Raw genomic sequence first — 21,771 nt, forward strand, 5'->3', positions numbered from 1 at the left:
AAGAACAAGAGAATACACGCCAACATGGACCAAAAACATCTCTTGTCTACGTAAAAATACACTCAAAACCAAGTATGTTCAGCTACTAGAACAAGAGTAACAAGCCAACCATGGGCTAAAACACAATACATCTCTTGTCTACATAAAATGACACTTGAATTGAGTGAAAGAAACCAACCATGGGCATACAACTCAGCGACTAGAACAAGGACACAAATGTTAACATAGGCTAAAATCACACACTATGGTGTGAATCAACGTGCCTTGTCTACATATAATAACACTCAAGACAAGTGTGTTCAGCTACTAGACCAAGAGAGCAAAAGCCAACAAAGGGCTAACAACACACGAAGGTGTAATAAAATTCTTGTCTACATATGATGACACTTAGATAAGGGGCTATAAAATGAGAAGACTTTTGAGGCAATAAAAACTTGTAATGACAAACATATAAATAAAACCTTGAAACAATATTCTTCAAAAAGAATACCCATAACAATATCATTTTGGAATAAATGTGTGAATATACACACACCAAGAACACTTGTGCACAAAAGCACAAAACATAAATGTGCAAATGCACTCATATGATTCATAAACAATAAAAGATTGGGCAATAATCCCCAAAACCTTGATTTTAATATACCTTAAAACATTTAAGGTTTTAAACACCATATATCCATCACATTTACATATAAATGAGAGCATCCATTAGATCAATGGCCAAAAGAGAAAAAATGAGTGACACACTCATAATTAGAGATCATATAACAAATCATTCTAGAGTCCCAAGATGCCCATAACTCACCTCAACAACCATCTATAATATGGCAAGTGGACAATCTAGAATGATATAACACGAGGTGCCCATAACTCACATCAACAAACATCTCTAATAAAACAATAATAAGGCCAAACAAATGATGCATTAAATAACATGTGATGGACAAATATAAATGCCACAAAAAGGCAATAAACACTTTAGGAATCATTTTTCAAAGAAAAAGGGGACCGATTAAAAATTGAATCAAACGTCCAACATAATTAATTACAACAATATGTCATATGACAATAATGTTGTATATATACGAAATTATGTTTAATCATGATCATTATAAAAAGACTTAATCAACACAACATGAAATATTTAAGTTATGTCATGTGGGAAAAAGGATTTGGAATAATCCAAGAAATAAATCAAGCCTTTATAATTAGCAATTTATATGTATATCAAGATGCAAAATGACAATAATCTTAAATGTTCAAATTTAGGACATGTACTAAGATATTACGGAAGCATTTATAATGATAAAAGAAACAATCTTACAAGTCCATTTAGGGATAAAAACAAACACAAGCCCTAAAGAAGGCAATAAAAACATCTCTTTATTGAAAAGAGAGTACTATGTGAAAATGTATATGGATAGACAATACGCATACAAGCATAAATATTTTATAAAAGAAGTGTACAAAGACACTTTCACAATCACTTGAACAAAATACGCAAAAAGCGTAATAAAGGAAAACATGTAATAAAGCATGTATTTCATAAAAAGAAACAAATGCTTGAGACTCTCAAGCTTTAATTATGCAATCATATGCAATTTAAGACAAGGAAGACTATATTATGGCCAATGTAGGCATCCTTAGAGGAAAAATCAAAATAATGAAAATCTTTTATACCAAAGGATGCAATAGATACACTATGCACTCTATAGAGTGTGAGAAGATTTTTAAAATAAACAACAAATATTTAGATGCGAGAAATTCTCATTATATCAATATATATATATATATATATATAATTTTTTTTTTGTTTTTCACAAAAAAAGGCATTTAAAACCATACACAAGAGTTTTAAGCAAAGATCATTAATTTAGCAAGAAAATATATATAAAAAGTTAATTTATAGGTTAATCACGAAATTCTTACGGAAGAATCATAAATCTCACATAATTGAAACCAATTTTAAAAACATAAATTACTATTATATGTAATTTCAAGCATAAATTACTATAATATGTAATGAGGAATCAATAACTTATATAAACAAGAATTATATATTTGAACAATAAACACGTTTACCAAAATTAAAAAAGAGATATTTTTAAAATATACTAAAAGGAAATGATTCAACTATCAAAAAACACTAAATGAGCAAAAAATAGTTTCATAATGCATAATATGTTAAGAAAAGAGATACATACGGAAAAACTTCCAAAAAAAAGAGAAGGAACAAAGAATTCTTCACCATTTCTTGAGCACCACGCTTTCCGTTGCGCCAAGAGACAACCCCATCGTAACCGGGCTCTGATACCATGTTAGAAAGTGACTTTGAATATTTTAGGTTCGATAATGAACCCATACACATGCACATTAAGTGCGAATACACCCACTTAAGGGAACAACACAAGCACATCAAGTGCTAATACATAAACCCATAAAAGGGATAAATATGACTTAAAGTCATAAGTTGAATATTATTGAAGAAATAGGGAGAAGAGGGTAAAAACCCTATACAATGGAGCATACGCTCCTCCAAGGAGTAAAGGAATTACAAGGGGAAAGCCCCTATTTATAATACAAGCAGGGAGCCACTTAGGGGGCTCCCAAAGGAGTCGTTGGGAGCCCCCAACGGTCACATTTGTGACCGTTGGGGGCTCCCCAACGACTCTTTGGGGAGCCTCCCTAGGTGGCGCAAACCACTAAAAAAGAGAAAAAGAAAAAAGAAAAATAAAAGTAAAAATTACAATCATATTCCAAATGGAATATGCGTAAAACTGTGAAATGACTAAACTACCCCTATGCCTATAAATAGAAAAATATATATTATATATATAATATATATAAGATTACATAAGTTGAATGATACATTTTAACACCCACATGTAGTTTTTTCCATCAAATTTGATGAAAACCGTCGTTACAATTTCTTTGTCGGCCATAGTGGAGAAAAAAATGAAGATAAGAATGAAAAGAAAACAAGAAAAAAGTGTTGAAGAAGTTTGATGGCGTGCTTCCCGAAGCAACAAACCAACGAACCAATGTTTCACCAATCCCACAAATCTCCTCTTCAAGCTTTTGCCTAAGAGCACCAAAGGCTCTGATACCATGTAACGAAAAAACAGGTGCACAAATACAATGCCACAAAGTGATACAAAAGTTCACACACACACACACACACACACACACTAACAAAAGCCTCTAATGGGACAAATACAAAGAGCCACTAAAGGCTAACACACAAACTCTCAAACAAGAGCAAGAGCATAAGTAAAATAATAAATATTTATTCCAATATGTTTTGCAACAAGCATGAATAATACAAGAGGAATGTCTATAAAGGGCTGGTCCAACAGCTAGTTGGACCAGCTCCCAATCAGCTGCCAGCTGTTACATCAAAAACAAAAGAAAATGAAAAAGACAAAAACCTGAAAATAGTGAAACTTGTCAGTCCCTAGTGGGCTGACACCTATTATAACATGAAATGACTAAAATACCTTTGATGGGTGAACTATATATATATATATATATATATATATATATATATATATATATATATATATAGAGAGAGAGAGAGAGAGAGAGAGAGAGAGAGATGGGTAGGTGTGAAATTGATACGTGTTAAATGGGTTTTTCTGCCCTTCCGGTGTTTTTTTTTGCAGTTCCGACCCCATAAATGTGTTGGACATAGTCGATTTACGAGGAATCCACACCTGGATCATGTGTTTTCGATGAAAAAAATAATATTTGGACCATTGATTTTTTAAATCTTATAAAAACCTACCCATGTGTCGGAATAAAACACTACAAGAGTTGATTCCTATAAATTCAAGTACATAGTGAAAGAATCTCCTCTTTAAACTGTGTTGAGAAGAGAGAGAAAGTAATAGGAGAAGAGAGGTTGCGGCTGTCACGATTTCGTTAATGAAATCGTGACCTAACAACTGTATTAATATGTTTAAGTTTACATTGTGGGTTTGGGTCTGGTGTAATATCCAAACCCGGAACAAAAGTAAAAAAACAGAGTAGAGAGTTATACATGAATGGACTCGGGTCTGGTATAAGATCCAGACCCGAAACACACACACACACACACACACACACTTTTTCACCCCCTCTCAAGTTGATCATGGTTCTGAACCATGAACAACTTGACTTTAAGCATCCAAAAGCGATCTTTTGTCAAGCCCTTGGTAAAAATGTCAGCAACTTGTCTTTCGGTGTTAACAAATTCAGGCTCAATCTCTTTTTCTTCAACCTTTTGTCTCACAAAATGTTGGTCGATCTCAATATGTTTGGCGCGACTATGGTGTACTGGATTGAATGACATATTGAGAGCACTTTGATTGTCACACAACAAGGTAGACAGAGAGATAGTTTCTTCCACTTCAGTTAGTAAATGCCTGACCCATGTGACTTCAGCAATAGCGGTAACCATGGATCTATACTCAGCTTCAGTGCTTGATCTAGCAACAACCTTTTGTTTTCTACTACTCCAAGAGACTAAGTTTCTCCCAATAAAAACACAATATCCCGGCGTGGACCTTCGCTCATTAAGATCTCCTGCCCAGTCTGCATCACAATATACAGTAAGTTCACACACATTCTTACCAGACGATTATGGAGAATATATCAAGCCATCTCTAATGGTCCCTTTCAGATATCTGAGTATCCTTTTAACTACCTCCATGTGTCCAGTACGAGGTGCATGCATAAATTGCGACACTTGATTGACTGAATAAACAATATCAGGTCGAGTAAATGTGAGATACTGCAACATGCCTATTAGACTGTGGTACCTGGTGGGATCCTCATACAGGTCTTCATCATGAGTACTTAATTTTTGGTGGAGCACACTAGGAGTTGCTAAAGGTTTGCAGTCTTTCATACCTGCCTTGCTGAGAACATCTATCGTATACTTGTGCTGAATGAGGGTCAACCCATGAGACTGGCTATCGACCTCTACGCCAAGAAAATAGCGCAAGGCTCCAAGATCTTTAATTTTGAACCTCTGTCCTAATAGGCCTTTTACTTCTTTGATGTTATCTTTAGAGTTTCCTGTGATAACTATATCATCAACATAAATTAACAATAGAGTGATCACATTCTGACTTCTAAAAATAAATAATGAGTGATCTAGTAGGGAGCGTGAGAATCCATGCTTCTGAATCTCAAGAGAGAAACTGTCAAACCAAGAACAAGATGCTTGTTTTAGTCCATAGATAGCCCTTTTGAGCCTGCACACATGCGTTTTACAGTTTTGCTCTTGATATCTAGGGGGTTGTTCCATGTAGACTTCCTCCTTCAAATCCCCATGTAAAAAGGCATTCTTAACATCAAGTTGACTTAGCTTCCATCCATGTTCAAGAGACAGTGAAAGAATAATTCAAATTATTCTCATTCTCACTACTGGATTGAATGTCTCATCATAGTCTTGCCCTGCTTCTTGAGTGAATCTTTTTGCAACCAGTCTCGCCTTGTATCGTTCAATGGTTCCATTTGGTTTATACTTTATTTTGTAAACCCATTTACATCCAACAACATTTTTGTCAGGTGGTCTGAGAACGATTTTCCAGGTTCCACATTCATGTAAGGCTTGCATTTCATCATTCATGGCTTCTACCCATTTGGTAGAAGTAGCTGCCTGATAGTACATGATAGGTTCATCTTTCTTATTCAGAGCAGTTAAGAAGAGCTGAAAGTCCAAGGAGAAATTGTTATAATTGACCCATCTATCAATAGGATGTCGCATGCCATTGGATCTTCTGACCTCAAGATTATGAGAGGAAGTAGGTGCAGCTGTTGAGGCATGATTTGAAAAATTTTGCGGCGCCATCGTTCTCTGTCTAGTATAGCAAATGCCCTTATATCTGCCCGGTACGGATGGTATTTCTTCTCTATTCTGTAATCCCGATGTGCCAATAGTCTCAGACATTTCTTCTTCCTGCTGCCCACAATCTGGAGAACAAACTTCATTGGAACCAACAAAAAGTTCTGAATTCAGCCAAAGATGGTAGACTTTGGTGGTGGTAGAGGGCATATCCATTGTGCCAGCTTTGTGATCAAAATTGTGTTCATCGAAGATGACATTTCTTGAGATTCTGATACGTCTATTAACGGGATCGTAACACCTATATCATTTGTAGTCTTCGGCATATCCCACAAATCTACACTTTTGAGCCTTATCCTGAAACTTGTTTCTTAGGGACTGATCAATATGCACATAACAAACACATCCAAAAGCACGTAAATCATGATAACTAGGATGAGCTCCAAAAAGACAATAATAGAGAGACTTATTTTCTAGAACAACCATAGGCAGTCTATTTATCACATGTACGGCGGAATGAAAAGCTTTTGTCCACAGATTACTGGGAAGATTACTATCATGGAGTATACTCATGGCACTTTCAACACTATCCTGTGTTTTCGCTCAACAATTCCATTTTGTTGAGGGGTGTGTGGGCATGACACTCTTCTTCCTATCCCATTGTTTTGAAGAAAAGAAATAAAGTCACTAGTGGAGAACTCACCACCTCCATCACATTGGAAAAATTGAATGGACTCAGAGAATTGATTTTTTACTAAAGAAACAAAGTGTTGGAACAAAAGGAAAACTTCTGACTTATTTTTTATGAAATATATCCAGGTGTATCGAGAGTAGCTATCAATAAAGATTAGGTAGTATCTACTCCCAGACCCAGAGGCGGCTGGGGCAGGTCCCCATACATCAGAACATATTACCTCAAAAGGCTTTGAAGCTCTCTTATTAATAGAATGGAAAGGCAATACATTACTTTTGCATAAAAGACAACTGAAACACTTCTGACTTTTCTCATCCACATTAAGACTTTCTTTTGGAATGAGATTATTGGAAACAAGTTTTTCAATAAAATGACTACCACAATGTCCTAATTGACTATGCCATAAGGAAGGCTTTTTACATTCAGCAATACTAAAAACATTTGCTGAAAAAAAGGAACGAGATGATATGAAGCTTCTTCAAAGACATACATATTGCCTCGTCTCTTTCCCTTAGCGAATGTTTCCCTTGTGCGAAGGTCCTTGACTTGCACAGAGAAGGGAGTGAATTCGACTGAAGCATGATTATAATCAACAAGCTTAGAAACAAAGACAATATTTTTCTTGATATTTGGAGCATGAAGGACATCCGTAAGTTTAAGAGTACAATGTGACATAGGAATGATAGATTTTCCAACATGAGAAACAAGATGATAGGATCCATCTCCAGCGACAATTTTACTTTTGCAAAAATAAGGGATAGGTTTAGAAAGTTTACCTGCATCACCAGTCACGTGAGTTGCCGCCCCTGAATCGACGAACCATGTGCCTTGATCATTCTGCTTTAGTTTCAATTCTGACAGGGCATATATTAAGAGATCTCTAATCTCTGCCTTGTCTCTGATATTAGTGGGCTTTCATTTTTGTTCTGTTTGTGGAGTCTTTCCTTTATTTTTAGGGTTGTGCCAACAATTCGCCTTGATATGCCCCCTTTTATTGCAAAGGAAGCAAGTGGGGATTGGCCTTTGTCCTTGAGTGGAAGTCCAGATATTCGGAGTGGGAAGCAATCCACGTCCTTCGTGTCCATTTCGCCCTTGTCCCCTTCGCCCTCGTCCTCGACCATAAGTCACTCCTGTGGCAAAAACTTATTGAGAATTTGCATGAGCATGTGCTTCTTTAGAAAATCCCTTCAAAGTCATTTTATACTGAATCAATTTAGCTCGCAACTCATCAAAAGTGAGAAGAGTAGGCAGACACAATAGTGAAGTGACAATCATATTGTAATCGGGTCCCAATCCACTGAGAGTTTGTTGCACCATGTCGCTGTCACTCACGACACATCCTATAACTGCAAGTTGATCTGTGATAGTCTTTATCTTGTTAAGATATTCCATGATGGTCATGGAATCTTTTCTCAACTGCTGAAATTCCCTTTTTAGAAAAACCATCCTTGCCTGTGAAACTTGTGAATACGTCTGAACCAGCCTCTCCCAAAGTTGCAGGGTTGTACAATTGTCGGGGATTGCAACAAGAACCTCTTGAGACAAGATAGAAGTGATGTAAGCAACTACTGATTGATCTTTCCTTTCCTAGTTCAGATATTCTGCATTTTTGACATACACAATTGAACTCGCCCCTTTATCATCTTTCTCTTCTCTCGTAACAAATTCTAGCGGGACTGAAGTGGGTCCATCCAGGTGACCTAAGAGACCTTGGCTCCTTATAAAGGGTATGATTTGTCTCTTCCAAATCTAGAAATTTGAGGTGGTTAATTTTTCAGAAACAAGTTGATTGAGAAAACTCGAAGAAAGACTTGATTGAGAAGAATGAGGATCCATGAAGAAAAGGAATCAGACAAGGATATAACAAGGATATTCGGGTGTTCACGGAGTGCCCAGTCTGCTGTCAAAAAGGTTGGCTCATCGCAAAAAAATTTTTTTTGGCTGAGCAACCTTCGAGAAAATAGCGATTAGAGACTGTCAGATTCAAAAGATCAGATCTGAATATTGCCTTCCCTTTTTTTTTTTAAACTGAGATTGATGCAATAGGAATTTCTCACACGATGAACAAAATTTGAAACTGTCAACAGTGTTTTCATATCTGGGCAAAAACAGCTGAAGATAACGTTGACAGTCAACTGTCAATTGAGTGCCAGTTGAGACAGCGAGAAGAAAATAGGCTGAAAGGAGGAGACACTTGATAGAAATGAAAGAAAATTTTAAAAAAAATGTCAAATATCAGATCTAAACAGCAAAAGATTGATTCCAGTCCAAATCGCAGAAGGTTACACAGGGGAGTAGTGCTCCAGATCTGGTGCAAAAGCAATCAGATCTGAATACGGCAATATGAGTAAGAAAAGGTTGACTTTAGGGTTTCATGCGAAACAGTAGATTCATGTGAGATGGGATTTTTGAGGTTCACGATGAGACGAGTTTTTTTTAGATTCACGATTCACGTATTCACGATTTACGTGATGGCTTAGAGATTCATGTTAGGGAGATGTGAATCCTTCAGGAAAGAAACCAAAAGAGGGGTTGAAGAGATGAACAAAATTGAGAGAGGAGAAAACCAAAGAAAAGGAGAGATCTCAAACCTTGGTCGCACCTTGTGGAAGTCTTTTCAAGCCCTAAGTAAATCTTGGCTCTGATACCATGAAAGAATCTCCTCTTTAACCTGTGTTGAGAAGAGAGAGAAAGTAATAGGAGAAGAGTGGTTGCGGCTGTCATGATTTCGTTAATGAAATTGTGACCTAACGACTGTATTAATATGTTTAAGTTTACATTGTTATCACAGTTGTATGGTCAGAATTTAAAAATAAAATGAAAAAACCCTGAAAAACTCATTTAGCGTGTATCATTTTGCACCTACCCATTACTATATATATATATAATACAAATGGCATATACACAATTTTGTTCTATTGTTGTTATTGTTAAAGTGTATCCTGAAAAAGTGAGGAAGATGTTCAGGGGTGGACATCAGGTCATGCCTTTATAGCACAGCAGCCTAAGTGAAGACTAACGTATTCCTATCTTGGCCCAACCCCTTAGACTGGGCTTGGCTCCTACCAGCCAAGTTGAACCCATGTACATTTGTTATTGGGCCAGGCTTTATTGAATGACTTTCAGTCTGGCCCAAACTTCGCACAATTTGGCATGCCTACATCTAAAGTGATTATGGTTAAGAACGAAGGCCTTGTAGTGGAACAAAGAAATAATTTGGATACTTAAACTCTATTATGCAATAAGTGTTTATATATATAATGTTGCTGTCCTTCTGTATTTTTGTATATCTTTTTTGTATTTTTGTATTTTTTTTGTATTTCCTTTGCTGACTGTGTCAGCTATAGGAGCTGTTGGACTCCCCAACGGCTAGTTTAACTAGCCGTTGGGGACTCCAACAACTATCTCATGTTCTTATTTAAAGGCCTCTTGGTCTTCTTATATATCATTGCTTCTTTGAAGCTTTTCTACTTTTTGTTAATAATACAGAGTGCCTTAGTGCACTTCTTTCCTTTGTCTTGAGTGTATCTGTATTGTGTTGAAGATCCGCTGATTTACATGGTATCAAAGCCAGGTTCCCTGTAAACAGCTGTTTCTTGTTTTGAAGCACCTCGGTTTGCTGGTTTCTGAACACCAACTGTTCGGTGTTTTGCCTCGGATCAAAGGCAGACCAGTTTCTGATCTGATTCTGTTCTTACGCTGCTGCTGTCGGCATAATCTGTTGCTGTCAAATCTGCTGCGATAGATTGATGTTTGAAGTGCTGCAACAACCAACTTTGTTGTGGAAGATTCTTGTGCTGTCATCATTGGTGTATTGCTGAGATTTTGAAGACTGCTGCATTTCAAAGGCATTCTTGTGTTCAAAAGTCATACTCTTCTTCAAATCTATAAGGTGTGATTCTTTTTATTTTAAATTCTGTTTTGTTGAAATGGAAGAAAAAGAATTTGGTTTCTTGTCTACCATTCCCAAGTTTTCTTCTACCAATTATAGAACATGGGCCTCTTCCATGGAATATATTTTTTGGGGAAGAAATCTTTGGGGATATATAGATGGATCCGATGAGGAACCTCAACTATCTCTTACAAAGAAAGTTGAAGGGAAAGAAGTGAAGTTAAATGAAAAAGAAAAAGAAAAGGCTTTCAATGAAAACAATAAGAAATGGAGAGCTTGGAAGTGTGGTCAATTCATCATAAGGCCATTCATTGGCTTCAGCGGGTGTAGATTCGGCCACACAAGCTCAAATATCCAATTTTCAATTAGCTTATGAAGCTTGAGATTATCTAAAGTAAACCTTTACTTTAAAGGATGTTGCTCACAAGGCCAATCTCCAAAGAGGCATTATGCTTGCACAACAAGGAGACAAAACTATTAGGGAATTTTATAGAGAAATAATGCAATTATGGGATCAACTTTTATTATGTGAACTCAAATGGACAATCGATTTAGCTCTTCGAAGGCAACAATTAGAAGAAGACAAACTTTTAAAATTCATTAATAGCCTTCAACCGGAGTTTGATGGAGTAAAAACAACCCTTCTTCATAGAGAACGACCACCTACGATTCAAGAAGCACTTGCCGAGTTAACAATGGAAGAGACAAGGTTGACAAGTCAAAATCTCAAGAATGATAGTGTCCTTGCCATGTCTAAACCGAGATATAATGTGAAGTCTTATAGACCTCCGCACTTCAACAAGCAAAGCAATGAAGATTTTTACAAAAATGTTATATGCCATTATTGCAAACAAACGGGTCATATTAGACCTAAATGTCCCAAGCTAAGGAAGGAAGAAAAGAAAGTTGCCACCATTGAAAGTAAGGAAGAATCTTCTTTAAGTGACATTCAAGCCTTTATGGGAGGGATGCAAGCTTCTATCTTTCAACTTGTTCAAGCACTTCAACCTTTGATCAAGGGAAATTCTTTCACCGGAGCCACCATCTCGTCCAATCAAGGTATGAATTCTTGGCTTCTAGACTCGGGCGCCTCTTTTCATATGACTCCCAATGAAACTATTCTTTTCGAATGTAAACCCATCGACTTGGACAAATATGTTTCTACGACCGATGGAACAAATTTAAGAATTAAAAGTATTGAAAAACTTGAAAAGAACCTTCAAAATCTCAAACTTTTTAAAGTTTCTAATGTTAAATGCATCTCAAATTGAATTTAAATCTTTTATCTGTTTCACAAATAGCCGATCATGGGTGCGATGTCCTCTTCTCATCCAAAGATTGCATTGTGCAGGATCGTCAGTCCGGGATGCGGATTGGGGAAGGCCATAGAAGAGGAGATTTGTACTACATGGATTTTCTTGACTTAGGCCAAAAAGCTTTTTGTAATTCCATGAAGAAAGTTGATATAAATCTTCTTTATGAAGATTAGGGCATCCCCACATAGAAAAACTTTCTACCTTATCCTTTGCTAAGGAATTTTGTAAGGAAAATTTTGTTTGTAATGATTGTATTTTGGGAAAAATGAAAGCTCTACCTTTTGGTTCAAGGATTTTTTTTTCTGCTAAACCTTTTGAATTAATTCATTCGGACGTATGGAGATCGGCACCCGTCGTCTCTAAAGGAGGCTTCTCTTATTATGTAATTTTTGTTGATGACTTTACTAGATATACTTGGATATATTTCCTCAAGTTTAAATCGGAAGTCTTTGGTTACTTCAGGATTTTTCACAAAATGACTCAAAATCAATTTGATGTTAATGTTATTATGCTAAGAATTGATTCAGGAGGAGAATATCTTTCTAATGAATTTAAAAATTATTTAGAAGAAAATGAAATTATTCATCAAAGGTCTTGTCTTAAAACTCTTCAACAAAATGGTTTAGTTGAAAGAAAACATAGACATATCATTGAAACAACTAGAACTTTACTTATTTCAAAGAATGTTCCATTTTTTTTTAGCAGAAGTTGCTCTTAGGGCTGTCTACAAGCTTTTGAAAATAGAACCTGATTACAATCGTCTTAGAATATTTGGATGTAAATGTTTTGTCCTAACAGATCAAAATGACAAGCTTTCTAACAAGGCTATTCCTTGTGTCTTTATAGGATATGCTGAAAACCAAAAGGGATACAGATGTTATGATTTAAAAAATGATAAACTTCATGTATCTAGGAACGTGACCTTTCTTGAAAATGAAAATAGATTTGATAAGAGTATCTCCCCAAACTCCAATGATTATTCTTTTCTAAATATACTTGTATTGACTAATGATGACTTTGATACTAATACTGATGATCCACTTGATGAAGAAACCACAAATGTAGAGATTTTACCTATCATATGTGAATCCATTGATGATTCCTCTGATCTGAATGAGTCTACTAGTGATTATCCTATTAGAAATGAACAAGAGTTTGTTAGAAGATCTCAAAGAATGACTAGGCCACCTATAAAAATTGTCTCATATGATTCTTTTTCTCCAAAACATAGATCTTGACTTATAGCTTTACATTCATTTGTTGAACCCACTAATTACAATGATGCCAAAGGCAAACTCGAATGGGAGGAAGCTATGAAATGTGAATTGAATGCTCTTGAAAAGTGTAAAACTTGGGAGATTGTTAACCTTCCAAAGGACAAAAAACCTATAGAGGGTCTCGATGGGTGTATAAAGTTAAGACTAAAAGTGATGGAAGTCTTGAGAGATATAAAGCTATACTTATAGTGAAGGGATATGCTCAGGAATACGGGATAGATTATGAGGAAACCTTTGCTCCTCTAGCCCGTATGACTATTAAATTATGTAATCAAATCATGTAATGTTATATATATTTTATATATATAAAGTAATACATATACATATATTAATATATATGTATATGTATCTACTTATTATTATATATATATATATATATATATATATATTTCTTCTAATTGTAGTTGTAGGGGTAGTTTAGTCTTTTTACGCATATTCAATTTCTTGAATATGATTGTAATTTATTTTTGCAATTTCTTTTTCTTTTTCTTTTTTCTTTAAAATCTTTTTTTATTATTTTATACAATGTACCTTACCTTGGGGGGGCCAACACACTAGTCGTTGGACCCCCTCCAACGACTATGTGTGGAGCCCCTCCCAAGGCTCTCTCTTGCCCTATAAATAAGGGCTTCTCCCCTTGTATTTGTAAGGCTTTGGGATTATAGCCCAAGCTTGTGTTAGTGGAACTTATGACTTTTGGGTTCGTATTTGTGCATTTGTGAATTTGTGTTGTGCATTGTGTGCACAAGTGTTTCAAGTGTTCTTGTTGGGCGTTTGTATACGCATTTATTTTCAAGAATATTGTAATATTGTTCGTAGTATCTTGTTGGAGATACTTTCACATGGTATCAGAGCCTCATTTGAAGAAGGAAGATTGTGTGTTTCTTCTCTTTTGAAGTGCCTCAAAAAACGTGCCTTCAAGCTATTGGAGTTTGGAGTGGATCATTTCCTTCGGGCAATATTGTAGAATCCTCTTTTGTCAAGAAAGAGTTGAAAAGCCTTTGAGGTACGTGTTGTTTTTCATAATCTCTCATCTCTAATGGGTGATATCAAGAATGATAAGTTGTATGTCTCCAGAAATGTGAGTTTTCTGGAAAATGTTAATGGTTTTGAAAAAGGTGAATCTTGTGAAGATAACATGGATTATTCTTTCCTATTTGAAATGTTAGCTCATGACGATGACAATGAGGATAGTGATGATGTTCTTACTCCTAATGACATCAATGAAAATGAAGATAGTTCCCCTCCTCTTCCCTTTGTACCTCAACATAGTAATCAAGAAGATTTAAGAGAACCTATAACATATATCCATAGAGATAGAAGTAATTTCAAGAGTGCTATTGAAAAATACAGTGAACCTAGTAGTTCTAGTTCAACAAATGATCTACGAAGAACTGAGAGAAGTAGAAGAGTACCCTTTAGGTTTGTCTCATTTGATTCTTTTTCACCCAAATATAGGGCTTGTCTTAGCGCTATTCACTCTTACTTTGAACCAAGGAATTTTGAGGAAGCTAAAAAATATATAGAATGGCAAGAAGCTATGCAAAATGAACCCACAGCTCTTAGAAAAGCAAAGACATAGAAATTCCAAACTCTACCTATTGAAAAGAAAATCATAGGTTGTCGTTGGGTATTTAAGGTTAAGACCAAGCGCGATGGATCTCTGGAGAGATACAAAGCTCGATTAGTTGCTAAAGAGTATAGTCAATAGTATGAGATTGACTATGAAGAAACTTTTGCGCCCGTTGCTCGATCAACAAATGGAACATCTATCAAATGAATGTTAAAAATGCTTTTCTAAATGGTGATTTGAATGAAGAGGTTTACATGGATGCTCCACCTGGAATGAAAATTCTCAAAGGGAAGGTGTTTCGCATTAGGAAAACCCTTTATGGCTTAAAACAAGCCCCTAAGGCTTGGTATGATAGGTTTAACTCTGTAATGATAGAAAATGGTTTTTCATCTTGCTTTACTGATACTGCTTTATTTGTTAAGAAATCTAATGCAGGGATTGTTATTTTACTTCTATATGTGGATGATATACTTATAACCGGAAGCGATTCTAAAGGGGTTAAAAACATAAAATCAATTTTAAAGGATAAGTTTGAAATGCTTGACTTGGGTTTTCTAACTTATTTTTTGAGTATTGAAGTAGCTTACTCTCATAGATGGTATTTTTTGTCTCAAACTAAGCTTGCGTCTGAGATTATTGACAGGTCAGGTATTACTGATGATAAGGTTTGTGAAACTCCTGCTATAGTCGGTGCTAAAATGAAGATTGATGTTGGTGTTCTTCTCTCCGATCCTACTCCCTACAGACAGCTTATAGGATCGTTGATGTATCTGAGTATTACAAGACCAGATATCTCACATGCAGTTCATACGGCAAGCCAGTTTCAGCATACGCCAACTTTCGTTCACATGAGTGCTATTTTACGAGTCGTAAGATACATAAAGGGCACTCTAAATAAGGGAGTTTTCTTATCCTCTTCCTCTGATTTAAAATTAATTGCATATACTGTCTCTGATTGGGGAGGTGACCCAAATAACCGTCACTCCACCACTAGTTTTTGTGTGTTCTTAGGAGATTCACTGATTTCATAGAGATGTAAGAAGCAGCAAAATGTGTCTTTATCATCAACTGAAGCCGAATATTGTGCCATGGCGACTAGTACTATGGAAATTATATGGATCCATCAGTTGCTGGAAGATATGGGGATCACAATAGAAGGGCCCACCAAGCTATGCTGTGACAACAAAAGTGCGATTTATATTGCTAAGAATCACACTTTCCATGAACCGACCAAACACATAGAAATGAATTGTCATTATGTTCGTGAGGCGTATCTCAAAGGAGTCATTGACCTTCCATATGTCACATCAGAGTATCAGTTGGCGGATTTCTTCATTAAAATTTTGTGTGCTCTGCGCTTCAACTTCCTTCTTAGCAAACTTTCGGTCATCCTGCCCTAAGTTTGAGGGGGGGTGTTAAATTATGTAATCAAATCATGTAATGTTATATATATTATATATATATATATATAAAGTAATACATATATATATATTAATATATATGTATGTGTATCTACTTATTATATATATAATATATATTTCTTTTAATTGTAGTCGTAGGGGTAGTTTAGTCTTTTTACGCATATTCAATTTCTTGAATATGATTGTAATTTATTTTTGCAATTTCTTTTTCTTTTTTCTTTAAAATATTTTTTTATTATTTTGTACAATGTACCTTACCTTGGGGGGGCCAACACACTAGTCGTTGGATCCCCTCCAACGACTATGTGTGGAGCCCCTCCCAAGGCTCTCTCTTGCCCTATAAATAAGGGCTTCTCCCCTTGTATTTGTAAGGCTTTGGGATTATAGCCCAAGCTTGTGTTAGTGAAACTTATGACTTTTGGGTTCGTATTTGTGCATTTGTGTTGTGCATTGTGTGCACAAGTATTTTAAGTGTTCTTGGTGGGCGTTTGTATACGCATTTATTTTCAAGAATATTGTAATATTGTTCGTAGTATCTTGTTGGAGATACTTTCACAATGACATCTGTTAGAGCTCTTATTTCTATTGCTTTCATTAAAGGTTGGTTTCTTTATCTAATGGATGTTAAAAATGCCTTTTTAAATGGAGACCTTAATGAAACTGTTTATATGGAACCTCCTCATGGTATGAATCTTCCTCAAGGAAAAATTCTTCAACTTAAGAAAGTTGTATGGTTTGAAACAAGCTCCTAAAGCTTGGTTTGACAAATTCAATAAGATAATGAATCAACTCTAATTCAAATCTTGTTATACTGCTCTTTTTGTTAAAAAATCTCAAGAAGGAATTGTGATTTTGCTATTGTATATTGATGATATGATCATAACTGAAAGTGACAAACATGAGATTACTGAAATAAAAAATATTCTTAAACAAAAATTTCATATGTCAGATTTAGGGTTCTTGACTTATTTTCTTGGTATTGAGGTAGCCTACTCACCCAGAGGCTAACTCCTATCTCAAATTAAATTTGCGTCTAGTATTATTAATCGTTCAGGAATCAGTGATGATAAAGTTGTAGATAACCCTGAAGCTTTGGGTGTAAAAATGGAGATTAATGATGGGGAACCACTATCCAATCTCACTCCTTACAGACTACTCATCGGAGCACTTTCATATCTTACTATCACTCGTCCAGATATCTCTCATGTCGTGCATAGAGTCAGTCAGTTTCAATATGCTCCAACTACAGTTCATATGGGAGTTGTCCTTCGCATTGTCAGATATATTAAGAATACTCTAACAAAGGTTTTTTTTTTGTCTTCTTCATCATTGTTGGAACTCACTGCATATATTGATGTAGACTGGAGAGGAGATCCTAATAATCATCATTCTACTACTGACTTTTGTATCTTTTTGGGAAGCTCATTGATATCATGGAGGTGCAAGAAACAACAAAAAATATCTTTATCGTCAACCGAAGCAGAATATCGAGCGATGGCTACTACAACTTCTGAACTTATTTGGATAAAAAGTCTCCTAAAAGATATGGGTGTAGGCCTGAATTCTCCATCAAAATTATGCTGCGACAACAAGAATACTATTTACATTGCCAACAATCACACGTTTCATGAAAGAACCAAGCATATAGAGATGGATTGTCATTTTGTTCGGGAAGAATTTTTGAAGAAGTCCATTAAGCTGCCATTTGTTACATATGAGCATCAACTGGTTGACTTCTTCACCAAACCCCTTGCGGCTCCTCGCTTTAATGTCCTTCTCAGCAAACTTTCGGTCCTTCGCCCATGAGTTTGAGGGGGGTGTTATGTTGTTGTCCTGTATTTTTGTATCTTTTTTTTGTATTTTGTATTTTTTATTTTTTTTGTATTTTTTTGCTGACTGTGTCAGCTATAGGAGCTGTTGGACTCCCCAACGGCTAGTTTTCTAGCCGTTGGGGACTCCAACAGCTATCTCATGTTGTTCTTATTTAAAGGCCTCATGGCCTTCTTGTATATCATTGCTTCTTTGAAGCTTTTCTACTTTTTGTTAATAATACACAGTGCCTTAGTGCACTTATTTCCTTTGTCTTGAGTGAGATACAGATTTATATCTGTATTGTGTTGAAGATCGGCTGATTTACAATAAGATGGTGGGTTTAAGTAAGAAATTGCCAATAGGAGTGGTGCTACATTGATGAAGTGATGACAATTGGATCTTTATTTAGAAGTAAACACCTGTGTCATTAAAGTGACATTTTGAAAGATTGTGGTACTTCTAACACTATGTGGTGGTGAGCTTTAGATATCTAAGAAATGACGTGAAGAGAAGGGTACATATGGCTAAGATGCATATGTTAAGATCAATAAAGAAAGGTCTGGTTAGATTGAATGCATTAAATTTTGTTTAGGAGTTTGCTGATTTGTCTAAGATGGTTTCTTCATGTTGTAGAGTGACTTATCACTGCACAAATAGAACAGTTGTTGAAATAATTGGAGAAAAGGGATACAAATGAAAAGCAGTGGTGTTGTAAGGATATAAACTGCCACATGGATATGGCTCTGAATATGGGGACATAGTCATTTATATGAAGCTTTCAATATGACTTGTATATAAGGGGGATATGGAACAGGAGTCAAAATGGAGTATCCATGTGATATAGGATATAAAACAAGGAATGGTTAGATAGGTGTTGTCCTAGGTAGGAAAGAATGGAGCATCAGGACTTATAAGGCCCATCCCATGTACTTGGAATAAAGTTTGGTGATGACTATGTAACACAGACTCTTCTAACAGGGCACCGCACCTGCGTCGCACCCGCACCCGCACCCATGTGGGTGTGACACATGGACACAACTTTCTTTGCGTCAGCACTAAGGTCCATTTCTATCCAAAAGTAGATTTGGTTAACCCTAACCAAGTCCAATTTTATCTATATTATATGTAAATACATAAATGCCACACATGCATGTAGTGTTAACTTAAAACTGTTAAAACTTATATATATATATACCCTCCCCGCACCCCGCATCCAAGTTTTTTTAAAGTGATGCATCGCCGCATCCACACCTGCATCCGCATCCGCATCCGCATCCGCATCCGCACATATGTGACATAGGGTGATGATAATGTAATACAAGTCTAAGACTGTTTTCTCTCTCTCTCTCTCTATATATATATATATACAATTTTGAAACTTTTGGGTTATCATGTTCATTTCCCATGCAAATTTCCTTTTGTGAAATTAAGCAAACAAAGAATCTTGGTAACTGTTTGAAGTAATTGCCAAGTAAATTGAGATCTTCTATATATGCACTAAAATTGCATGGTCGATTACTAATTCAAATATGGGATCCCTCGTGGGCTTGTCACTAAAATCACTATCTATGAAAGACGTTAACCAGGCTACTCATGATCGGCAGTTATGATGATCCAAAATTATTCATCGAGTCAACTCTACATAGTTGCTCCAGTATCTTGGAATAATGCCTCATATAACTCATACGGTCATACCCAGTATTTTTTAGTGTAAATTGTCCCAGTTTGGTGGTTTAACAAAATGTAGTTCTTCATAGGAACATGTTGACTCAACTTACTCCTTTCTCACCTATCATACAACATGAAGATCAACTCAACGAACAAGATTTTGATGAAGACCGAGTCCAAGAAGTTCTTAGGCAAATCTTTTGAAGAAAAGTAGGTCATTGATGAGGTGATGTAGACATTGCATGTGAGTTTGTTACGAGTTTCTTTTGGGCTGGCTGTAGTCTTAAAAGCTGTTTCTTGAGGAAGAAGCACATTTTTGCAAATGCTTAGTTCTGCTGCTGCTTCAGGTTCTTTCATGTGGTGATGACCATTTTTATTGGAAATTTTTAATATTTGTTACTTCTATGTGTGTGTACTATATGCTGTGATTGCTAATGTATTGTATCCCCTTGTGGTTGATATACTGAGAATTTGGATCAATGGAAAATGAAATATCTGCAAATTTTAAATTGGCTTTTGCTACTGTCTTTGTTGGGATTTTAAGATATTGAGTATATAGTCTAGAAGATGTACATCGTACACTCCTTGTGAGGTGCTTATTCTTTATTGAAAACATCTTGATAGGTCAAGCACAGCTAGCTTTAGCTAAGTACTGTGCACCAATGCTGATTCTTGTTGGGCAAATCTTCCAGATGCTTGGATATATTTACACCTGAAGAACAGAAGTTTCTGCGGGAGTACCGGGAGAAGAATTTTGCTAACAAGGCTCTTGTTTATAATGAAAGAAGAGCCATCGGAAAGTGCCCATTAACTCCAGAAGAGGTATTATTCTTGCATCATCTTTGCTAAATGCAGTGATGTCTTGTTGATTTTGAAGAGATTCCTGACAAAAACACTCAGTGATTCCAACTGAAAAGACTCAAATTAATAACACGCACATTATATTCTGTCATAATCCTCGTTATCATGTACTCGAGATACTTTTAGAGGATGTTTTATTCATCAAATTCAAAGGCTTGGCCAACCGATTTGTCTGTCATCATCCGGATTATCTAGGAATATTGAACTTGTTGCAAGTCACTTGTGTTTGAAAATGTTAAAAATGTGCTTGAAGGACCTTGATGAATAATATCTATGTTAATTCAGTCCCGCTAGGTCAATCTTGGTACCGTGTTTAGTTTCTAAATTTCTTATTGTTTTGATAACTTCAACTTCCTTTGTAGCAATTCCATTTGGGGAACTGATCCTAAGCGATTAAAATGTTCAGTTTCCAAGTTTATGATTAAACTTAAATATGCAACTAAGACCTGGCTTATGTGGCAGGTTGGGCTCATCTTGCGCTCTATTGGATTCAAGAACTCCACTCGGATATATCTGGCTGCTGGTGAATTGTTTGGTGGCGAGCACTTCACACATCCTCTAAGGGCCATGTTTCCTCATCTGGAGAACCATAGCTCCATTGCAACCCGTGAGGAATTGGCAGCTATGAACGAAGACGGTCATGGTCTAGTTGCATCCGCCGTAGATTATATGGTGTGCCTCCTCTCAGACATTTTCATGCCAACCTATGATGGCCCAAGCAACTTTGCAAACAACTTGATGGGTCACCGCCTGTATTACGGTTTCCGCACGACCATCCAACCAGACAGAAAAGCACTTGCTCCTGTTTTTGTTGCTCGTGAACATGGCCGCTCTTGCGAGTCTGAATTCGAAGCATCCGTGAGGCAGGAAATGTTCAGAACTCACTTTGGTGGTCCGCATACGCGTGTACACCCGGAGTCATTCTACACGAATTCATGGCCAGAGTGCTTCTGCCAGCTATCGCCGGAAAATCCTGCATACAAGTGCCCATCAGACCACGTCATTGATGATCTTAACAGCCAACTGAAGAGCGAAGAGAATGCCGTTAGAGCGGTTTCCGATGGCAGAGAAACCGATGGCTCATTGGGCAGGCCAAGAAGAAAGCACTATTGATCAGGCAGCAATAGAATTTGGAGTTGTGCAGCATTGGCAAATGCAATTATGTGCTATCAAACAGCTTCACTGCAAAATTCATGAGGTTGATAATGGCTTTTGGCTAAGGTTTTAGATTTTCAAATGGTGATTCTTTGTCCACGGAGTTGAAAGGAATTTTCACCCACAATCTTGGGAGGTTGAAGAGATTGGATAGTCTGCACAAACTGAGGCTTGTACTTTTGTAAAGAAATCAAAGAAGCAAGCAACAGCTCTTCCATGAGATCTCAAGCATGCTAAAATGCCTATGATCTATGAGTAGCGAGTATCAT

At 36.3% G+C, this 21,771-nt stretch overlaps 1 protein-coding gene across 1 annotated transcript in view; it reads left to right on the forward strand.

Moving 5' to 3' along the window:
• LOC149840598 (O-fucosyltransferase 1-like) overlaps window positions 1-21,672 on the forward strand; it is a 42,435-nt gene extending 20,763 nt beyond the window's left edge. The window contains exons 8-9 of the mRNA XM_090005098.1: window positions 20,179-20,308; window positions 20,810-21,672. Of these exons, the coding sequence (XP_089861224.1) occupies window positions 20,179-20,308; window positions 20,810-21,460 (781 nt within the window). The 3' untranslated portion in view covers window positions 21,461-21,672. The remainder of the gene's footprint in view (window positions 1-20,178; window positions 20,309-20,809) is intronic.
• Window positions 21,673-21,771: the final 99 nt, after the last annotated feature.

The sequence above is a fragment of the Nuphar pumila genome, chromosome 4 (assembly GCF_984573655.1).
Source record: "Nuphar pumila chromosome 4, dmNupPumi1.hap1.1, whole genome shotgun sequence".
Taxonomy (NCBI): domain Eukaryota; kingdom Viridiplantae; phylum Streptophyta; class Magnoliopsida; order Nymphaeales; family Nymphaeaceae; genus Nuphar; species Nuphar pumila.